A 9459-nucleotide genomic window follows, 5' to 3' on the forward strand; every position below is an offset into this window, starting at 1 on the left:
CGCTTTCTGAAACAAAATAATGTCTTGAAATCTTCTAACTTGTGCTCACTATCTAGCAAGTCCGATAAATAGATAGCAATTTATTGCATCTCTTACTTATAAATATTATTTGCGTTTTTTTATATATTTGAATGTATTGTTATTATGAAGTAATTAATATATATTTATGTGCAATAAAAATTGAAATAAATTAAAAATACTCAGTAATAGCAGCTATGATGATTTAAACTCAGTAGATAGCTTGGTTTGTACGTGCACGAAACTTTTTTATGCAATCCCCAAGTGGCTATGATCGTATGTGACAGCTATGAAGTATAGCTCCGATTTTTTTGCCAATAAAATAAAAACATATTTTTGCTTTTATGTCAATACATCAATAGTTACATTTATTCATGTTCTTTTAGAAAGTTTTTGAGCGATAAAGTCGTTGACCAAAATTAGCAGTAGCACATGTTTTCAAATAGACCACTTCGAAATAGTTTTTGTTCATTATAAACATCAGTAACGCACCGAGAGTCCATCTCCTCTCTGCATTGCGATTCTGTAAAATCAGACATCTCACTTCGATCTTCATTCTCCCTTCACCTTTCACTTCACGTTCGAACAGTTATGACATTGTATGTCATCTCATACATTATTTGTCAAAATCTCGAAATTCGATGTGTCTACGGAAATTACAGAATGCCAATTTGAAACTCACTCCGGATTCAGAATCGAGTTTTGACAATTAGCTTTATAGAATCGCAATGCTGGTCCGATGGATGGACTACATGGTAACCATGCTTCCAGTGTGGCCAAGGAAAGTCAAGGGATGATTGTTGTAGCACTATTTGGAATACAACTCGGTTTTACGGACAAACTAACGAATTTAATGTCATGTTCATTTTATCATTTGGTAAGTTTACTGTCAAAATTTCACCTAATAATTGTTAAAACAAACAAAAATTGCTTCAAAGAGAATTCCTTCTCAACACGTACTAATTGAAAAGGGAACTTATCAGCGGGCACAGGCGAAGCAAGAACAGAAGGAAGATGATAAATCCTCTTACATACATAAATATTGCAACAACACTCATAATGCCGGTGAAGGCATCATCAAAAGTTAGTTGGCACCCTCCCGGCCGCGCCGTGCACAGATTACCAATAAATCCAATACGGGATAATTGGCCGGCTTAGCTTCTCCTATCTTTCTACTTAGTTCAGTTGTCAGAATGTGCCAGCTCAGGCCTCCAGGGACTGTCCACTACGGAGTAGAACACCTCCCGCGATACGCCGAAACTCACCTTCCCCACACGGAACAAGGCCCACTTTCATTCGAGATACCGACAACAACGGAACATCGACAGTAAATGAACGAAGTTAATGTTAATGAGCAACTTATAATGTTAGTAATCTGTTGTTTATAAATCTTATAGATAGGTATAATAAGAGCTCGGAAAGTTTGAAGGCGATGCTGGCAGGGTGGATGTGATTTGATATTCGAAGCCGGCCCCGCGGGACCCGGGACGTGATTCAATCGACCGGCGCCGTGGCCGCTGCCAGCTCTGTGGGCGAGGGAATGCTCAAGACGAATTGATACTTGCAAGACGTTTAATCATTTCACATATGCGGCAAAAAATACCCTCTTAATACTTATCTACACAAAACTCAAACGATTCATGTCAGATATTTCCGGTTCAAGCACGAAAAACTTACCCCAACATGGAAGCAAAATTAAAACGTTAGCCAAAGCGGAAGGATCCCATTCCAAAAAATTAGCCAATGAAATTCCAACAAATAATTAATCTGGAATAATCATACAAAACGAGGAGCGCGGCTTCGGGGGCATTATTACCATTCATTTGGAGTCAGCCGAGCGGCGGGGGAGGGAGACCTGAATAAGCATACATTTTCCAATCAGGCCACGTATCATTTAACTTGCTATTAAATTCGACTTCTTCCCTCCAAATTATTATCATGTCAGCCGGTGATGGCTCGCCCGACTTCGCTTTTTATCCAACACAGATTAAAAATTAAAACCACTTTGAATGGTTTGAAATTTTGATTTACAATGCGGTGGGCTTTCAATTTTAGTGTAAAAGTAAAAGGCGAATGTTTGAATGTAGAGTTGAATAGCTACTTTTCATAAACACCGTCATAACATTGATGCTTAAGACCTTTCAAGGTAATTACTATCTCGACGCGCGCCCGGCGGCGAGTGAATTAGAAAATTAAAATTTTATGAAAGAAGTCTTGGCTGCTTCTTGCTTCCCACTCGTATATGATTTACACGTCGAAAAGGAGCTTTGATGAACGTGGCTGAAAGCTTTTTATTATTATTAAAATGTTTTTTAGGGTTCCGTAGCCAAAATGGCAAAAACGGAACCCTTATAGTTTCGTCATGTCCGTCTGTCCGTCTGTCCGTCTGTCACAGCCGATTTACTCGGAAACTATAAGTACTACAGTGATGAAATTTGATGGGAATATGTGTTGTATGAACCGCTACAAAAATATGACACTAAATAGTAAAAAAAAGAATTGGGGGTGGGGCCCCCCATACATGTAACTGAGGGATGAAATTTTTTTTTTCGATGTACATACCCGTGTGGGGTATCAATGGAAAGGTCTTTTAAAATGATATAAAGTTTTCTAAAAAACATTTTTCTTAAAGTGAACGGTTTTTGAGATATCAGCTCTCAAAGTCGTAAAAAGTATGTCCCCCCCCTCTATTTTTATAACTACGGGGTATAAAATTCTAAAAAAAATAGAGGTGATGCATGCTAATTAACTCTTTCAACGATTTTTGGTTTGATCAAAGTATCTCTTATAGTTTTTGAGATAGGTTGATTTAACTGTAATTTTGGTTAAGTTATTGTGCTTACTACGGAACCATTTGTGCGCGAGCCCGACTCGCACTTGGCCGGTTTTTTTTTCTAAACTTGGAATACCGTTAATGTTTGCTGAATAATTTTAAAATTTGCTGACTGCTTATATTATTTATTTATTGATTGGTAAATAAAAAATCTTTTTTTAACTATAGATACATAGGTATTCATACTTATTCTAGTACTTGGACCAGTTATATGTAACCACAACATTTACCAAAACTTTTATATAATGGTGCCTAATCTTAAGTTTAACTAAGGTTATGTATAATAGGCAAGGCGAAAGATTTGGAAATCCTCTTCCGTAATGCAGATAACCATCTATTGTTTATAACAAAACCTTTATTTCGGTAATAAACTTAAGATTTTGGAAATTTAAAGCCATTTTTATAATCATTTTTAAATTCTGCGCGAAAACAGCTCGCCGTGTCATGGCGTCGTGTGTGACGTCACACTTACGTACGTCAAATTTGTTTACTTGCAGCTAGACAGCAAAGTAAACAAACACTGCGTATTTTTTGTGTTAAAAATGAATTCCAAAGTTTATAAGTGGTGTGCAGTGCCTCAGTGCAAAAATACATCTATAACGACACCCAACAAGGTGTTTGTACATGTCCCATACAAGAAAATAATAAGACATAAATGGTTAAAGCTTGCACGGCGAAACCCGAACGATGTAAAGACAAATTCGCCACTTTATTTCTGTGAAGATCACTTTGATGTGAGTATGTTATCATGTATTGATAGATTTTTAACTTATTATAATGTTTGTTTGACGTGAAATAGTTGAAAGTAGAGGCTATGGAATAACTAGTAATTTTTTGAGGTTATGTTTGTGTTAGTCTTGGTTATCATTCTTATTATCAATTTTAATTGTTGACTTTGCATTTTTCAGTTGCCAAATGACATGGAAAATTTTATGGAATACCATGTGATGGGGTCGGTATCACAAGTACGTATGAAACCAGGATGTATGCCCACAAAATTTACTTGCCAACCAGGCAGGAAAACACACACAAACACAACAGAGCGACCCTATATAGCTAAAAAACGAAGGATGATGATTCTTGAGGAGTGTGAAAAGCAATTTGAAGAAAGTACTATAGTTGAAGAGCCATCAAGTTCAAAAGAAATTGCATCTTGTAGTTCAGGTATAGTTTACTAACTTATTTATTAGAATGTTTATTCAGTATTATTTCATACATTGTTGGTGTACTTAGGCCCATATTACAGATTATCTTATATTGCGGTGTTTTAGTATAGACTGTATGGATTTGTTACTGCACTTAGGACTAATCGCAAAACAAACAAAATTATTACTTCAATAACAAAACATTTGTTTTACAGTTCAGCAGATTGTTGAAGAAGTTCCCCAATTACTACCAAGAATGTTGGATAAAGCAATTCAAGTACACATATGTAAAACATTTAGAAGTAAAGCTAACCAAACAAAAGTTAATTTGGTAAACCAGATGACATCACCCTTGAAGCCGTATCTACATTCTGTTTCTACATCACCATTTAAAATCAAGCATGATGTTAATAACCCATCAAGACCAAGTATAAATGTTTTGAGTAAAATAGTCAAACAAAAAGAACAATCAGACAGTGATACTTCTTACACTCCCTCTGATGAGCCGTCATCATCCATAAAATCTCTTCATATGGAGTTTACATCTGACTGTAGCGAGATGCTAGAGGATGACAAAAGGACAGAAGATTTAAACACTTTGGAGTGCACTTTGAAGAAGATTAAAAAGAACCCCCGTTCTTATATTGGCATTCCTTTAAATTGTTATTATTTAGTTAACTTAATTTCAGAACAGACAGGCATACCGTTTAACCATATTTTACTCTGTCTAAAAAAAATTAGGTTGAACAATTCATTCCGTGAACTTGCTGATGACTTCGGCATTGATAGATCTTATCCAAGCAAAATTTTCTTTAAAAATGTACCTCTTATAGCAAGTGTAATGCGTCCTTTTATTGTGTCACTAGATAAGGAGTTGATAAAAAAAACGTTACCTATGGCTTTTAGGCATAAATATCATACAGTGAGTTGTATAATAGATTGTTTAGAAATCGAAGTACAAAAGCCTTCGAAGGCCTTAAATCAAGCTCTTTCCTGGTCTGATTACAAGAAAGCCAACACAATTAAGTACCTCATATCTTGTACCCCTAATGGTTTAATCAATTATATTTCATATGGTTATGGAGGCCGAATAACAGACACATGCATTGTGGAAACTTCAGATTTCTCAAAATGTTTGCAACCTAATATGTGTGTTATGGCAGATAGAGGATTTAAACATGTGGAAGTGTATTTACGTAAAATGGGTGTGCTATTAGTACGGCCTCCAAGTGTTGTATCTGGAGCCAAGTTAACAAAAGCTGAAGCCAAAGAAACTAAACAAATAGCTAGCTTACGTATTCATGTTGAACGGGTAATACGTCGATTACGTGAATTCAACATGTTAAAACCACATGCATGTCTTAACTTAAGTTTGGTTAAAGTTCTGGATGATGTAATAACTATAGCCTGTGGTTTAATTAATATACAAGATTCTCTTATTAAATAAAACAATAATTAAATTTCTGCATTTTTATTTTCTATTCTACACTTTTATATAACAATGGATATACATGGCATTTCCAAAATTTTATAATACTTTCAAGGAAACTTGACAAATATTCATTATCTAAGTTTATGCATATAATTTCTACATTTTTATTAATTGAAAAATTAGGATCTGCGACACAAAAGTAACATTTTTTTAGGCCACTTAGGTACATTTGCATTTGTATTTGGGCAAAGCATTTCTTGCTGGGTTTTCCATTTTTTATATAATTTACATAAGTTTTATTGCTTATAGGGCATTTTATCTCCACAATGCTATCTTGACATAACCCGTCAGGAGAACCTGCTAGCATTGGGTATTTTTGAGAAATGAAGAGACCACAATTCTTGATATTTTTCCCCAGTTTCTTGCTAACAATTTCTCTTACCTCATTTTCTAAATATCTACCCCGTTTCATGGCTGGTGTATCTGGTATCTTACCCCCCATGATAATAGAAATCAGAGTCCCATCATTGGTCTGGCACCGACTCACTTCATAAGCTTTAGAAGCTGTTACTCTGCCATACCTGAGTTCGTACCACAGGTTATTTTTGAACTGGTCCCTGGTTTCAGCTTCAATTTTATTGATAAGGTCAACTGTCAAATTGATTTTACTTAAAAATAAGTCGCAACATTCTGTTTTATATTTAAAGACCAGTTGGTGCATTGAGACACTAAATAATTCTTCACCATTATAATCATGTTGGTACTTTAGTAGCTCGCAGTTACCAAGATTTCTCTTTTTTCCTTCCTCTAAAAATTTTTCAAGGACTGTGTTGTTAGAAGGCAACACAGGGCTACCTTTAGATAAATCTTTGGCAGATATAAATTTCAAGGTAGTGCCAACTCTTGAGAGCTTTGATTTCTGCCAGTAGCATTGGACTTCTGTGCATGAAGGTTCTTCACTTCGTCTGTGGACCCACATAAGAAGTGCTATGGCATGTTTGCACCCACCCTGGGCAGCAACGCAATCATGACATTGAATTGATGTTACTTTTTCTTCATCTTCATCAACTATCAATGTAACAGCATATAGTTTTGCATGGACTTTATGCTCGGGGCAAATCTTGCATTTGACTGTGCAAATGTTTCCTTCCCGTCTTAGTTGAACATAACTAATTGCATCATCTCCGTATGAAGGTCTTGAAGACCTGAAATAATAGAAATTAATTAAAACAAATACATACATACAATACATACATACTGTCAAATCAAACATGTTTATTTTTGAATGTAGACTTATTCAAAAACAAAGACAAGTTTATTGTAAAAATAACCTATAAAAGTAAAACGTAATAAACTTCTACGAGTTTAAAACGAGTCTGATTGCTACTTAGTCATATTTATATCTAGTGTTAAAGATAAATACTAATAAAATAAACTTACAAAGAGGTTTTCACGTTTCTGAATTCGGAAGAGCAAAATTCTTTATTTGTTGCAAGGAACTCGCCCAACATTAATAAATCGATCCTGGGTAAATTTGCACTGTTTGCCTTAACAAAACCTGGTTCCATTGTTAAAGATAGTTTCGTGTTATAAAGTCGATAAATCACCAAAACAAATATATATCAATCGTAACGCGCAATCAGTATGTAAGGTAATCAAAACACAGTGAAGCGTACATAAGTATGACGTCATGCGCTGTGATTGGCGTTTCAGTCAAAATGGCCGATTGCAGTATTTTACTCTTTTATTTTATTGAAAATCTTATTAATCTCAATTTTTTAAATAAAACTAAATCAGTTTTTTAAATCCTTTGAATGTGTATTTTCCTCTAAAGTCATTAAATCTTTGATAATGTAATACTGTCGACACGCCTATAGCCACGTTCTCCCGTGTCCAATAACCGTTGATGGCATGACCCTAGAAGTTGTTCCACAATATGTCTACCTTGGGTTCCCCTCATCTGGCCTAATCTTTATTGTCCTAAACTCGTTTCGCATAACTCGTAAGGTCTAAACTTTTTTGGTAGAATCATCACTTTGCCAAGTCTTATGTGGCATAAGACTCGTTTGGTCTAAAACTCTTTTGGCACAAACTTGAAACACCTAAGTCTCGTTTGCTCTAATTGTTCGTATTGGTATAATCTTGTTTTTCCTTATATTATCTTTACAAATACTATATTAAGTATGTTTTAAATGTACAAATTGTGGTATTTTTCTCCTACATCCTGAAAATCACGATATTAAATGATCAAAATGTCGAAAGTGAATGACCATTATAATTATTGCAAACGCCATTAAACCCCATGGGATCGAAACCTAAAGATAGGTGCGACGACGAGCAAAGCGAGGAGGAGCGTGTTAGGTGCACCTTTTCGTCAAAAGCAAAGCGGAGCGCAGCGAAGCGGAGCGGAGCGTTTTCCACATAGCGGCCACAATACAAGGCACCACTTTGCGCTATGTAGGGAGACGCTCCATCAAATTTAAAGCAAATCGAATATTATTACTTTATATAACCTATGCCATAGCATTATTAGGCTATTCAAGATTTGGCTATACCATTATTAGGCTAAACAAGATTATGCGAAATAACTTTATACTAAAAGAGATTTATGCCATACGATTTTCGGCGAAACGAGATTTTGACCAAACGTTACTATGCAATACGAGATTAGGCAAATAAATCTTAGGCCAAAAAAGGTAGAACCGTCTACCTTGGACAGACTCTGCAGCTAGGTAGAAACAACTTCCAATCAGAGGTCAATAGAAGAATACAGTTGGGCTGGTCAGCATTTGGCAAATTTCGTCAAGTCTTCTCGTAGCCCATACCACAAAGTCTCAAGACGAAAGTCTTTGATCAGTGTGTCCTACCGGTTATGACCTATGGGGCTGAAACGAGGACACTTACAGTGGGACTGGTTCACAAACTGAAGGTCACTCAGCGAGCTATGGAACGAGCTATGCTTGGAGTCTCTGTGAAAGATGGCATCCGGAACGAAGTAATCCGACAGGGAACCAAAGTCACCGACATAGCTCACCGAGTTAGTAAGCTTAAGTGGCAGTGGGCTGGTCACATTTGTGGAAGAACCGATGACCGATGGGGTAAACGTGTTCTGGAGTGGAGGCCGCGACTAGGAAAAAGTAGTGTGGGACGCCCTCCGGCTAGATGGGGTGACGACTTGCGAAAGGTGGCTGGTTATGATTGGATGCGGAGAGCTAAAGATCGCATCCAGTGGCGTGCTTTGGGAGAGGCCTACGTCCAGCAGTAGACTGCTAGGTATAGGCTGATGATGATGAATCTTAAGTTTGGTTATTAAAAACAATCGGGTCAGCCAGGTCACAGTCGATCACTAAACAAAATTGTAAAGGTAGCTTTACACCTGACACCGTTTGACACCCGAGCCCGGCTTATTGAATTAATAACTCCGACACACTGTTATTATCCGTCTCATTAGAGGGGCGACGGCTCGTTTTAACGCATTAGCCCCACACTCGATGCGACTTGTGAACCCGCCCTTACTTAATGTACGTGAGTGACGTAAGGATGAGTAGCTTCACCTTACGACCTTACTGTTATGGTTATTTGACGGAACCCGTTAAAATAAGACTATTGTTTTCAGCTTTTAATTAAAATGGGAGACACAGAATTCAGTTTTATAATGTGAAGTGAGGGAGAGGCGGAGATACGTGTTTAGTAGTGTCCTCTTTTGATGTTTGTTAGATATCTAGAAGCTTGGAGAATGTGGTATACTACGATCTAGTTCACTTTTTAATATCTATTATAGAAGTTTATTAACGTTTTACGGATGTACTATAAACTTATGTTATTGTCTAGCTTTAGTTAAAACCGCCCATTTCATTCTTTTGGATAGTATTTAAGCTTAGTTTGTAGATATTATGAAAGTTTTTGTTTAGAATATTTTTTTCTGACAGACACTGTGTCTATCACTTGTCTATAACACTATAATTTAAATTAACATAATTGCTTTCTTTGCAAAAATCAGATTTTAATGCCGACTACAAAAAATACTTTCT

The 9459-nt window shown here is 36.3% G+C and overlaps 2 protein-coding genes across 3 annotated transcripts; one reads left to right on the forward strand and one right to left on the reverse strand.

Moving 5' to 3' along the window:
* Positions 1-3139: 3139 nt before the first annotated feature.
* LOC119692329 lies at positions 3140-5451 on the forward strand. Of its 2 annotated transcripts, none has more exons than XM_048631392.1 (3): positions 3140-3585; positions 3760-4015; positions 4212-5451. In XM_048631392.1, exons 1-3 carry the CDS (start codon positions 3394-3396, stop codon positions 5441-5443), a joined length of 1680 nt encoding a protein of 559 aa, XP_048487349.1. In that variant the 5' UTR covers positions 3140-3393; the 3' UTR covers positions 5444-5451. The 2 variants fall into 2 exon arrangements, with proteins under 2 accessions (XP_048487349.1, XP_048487352.1); XM_048631395.1 differs by having other exon boundaries at positions 3760-3816; positions 4212-4346.
* LOC125490911 lies at positions 5452-7305 on the reverse strand. The gene is made up of 2 exons (XM_048631408.1): positions 6869-7305; positions 5452-6633 (listed from the first exon to the last, which is right to left on the reverse strand). The coding sequence occupies exons 1-2, from the start codon at positions 6994-6996 to the stop codon at positions 5475-5477; spliced, it is 1287 nt and encodes a 428-aa protein (XP_048487365.1). The 5' UTR covers positions 6997-7305; the 3' UTR covers positions 5452-5474.
* Positions 7306-9459: the final 2154 nt, after the last annotated feature.

This window comes from Plutella xylostella, chromosome 4 (assembly GCF_932276165.1).
Source record: "Plutella xylostella chromosome 4, ilPluXylo3.1, whole genome shotgun sequence".
Lineage (NCBI taxonomy): Eukaryota > Metazoa > Arthropoda > Insecta > Lepidoptera > Plutellidae > Plutella > Plutella xylostella.

What these genes read in the sequence shown, in the direction of transcription:
- LOC119692329 (XM_048631392.1), top strand. Translation starts at nt 3,394, where the DNA reads ATGAATTCCAAAGTTTATAAGTGGTGTGCAGTGCCTCAGTGCAAAAAT. An exon ending in TCTGTGAAGATCACTTTGAT is followed by an intron (nt 3,586 to 3,759) that starts GTGAGTATGTTA and finishes TGCATTTTTCAG; the next exon opens with TTGCCAAATGACATGGAAAA. An exon ending in AATTGCATCTTGTAGTTCAG is followed by an intron (nt 4,016 to 4,211) that starts GTATAGTTTACT and finishes TTTGTTTTACAG; the next exon opens with TTCAGCAGATTGTTGAAGAA.
- LOC125490911 (XM_048631408.1), bottom strand. Translation starts at nt 6,996, where the DNA reads ATGGAACCAGGTTTTGTTAAGGCAAACAGTGCAAATTTACCCAGGATC. An exon ending in AGAAACGTGAAAACCTCTTT is followed by an intron (nt 6,634 to 6,868) that starts GTAAGTTTATTT and finishes CTATTATTTCAG; the next exon opens with GTCTTCAAGACCTTCATACG.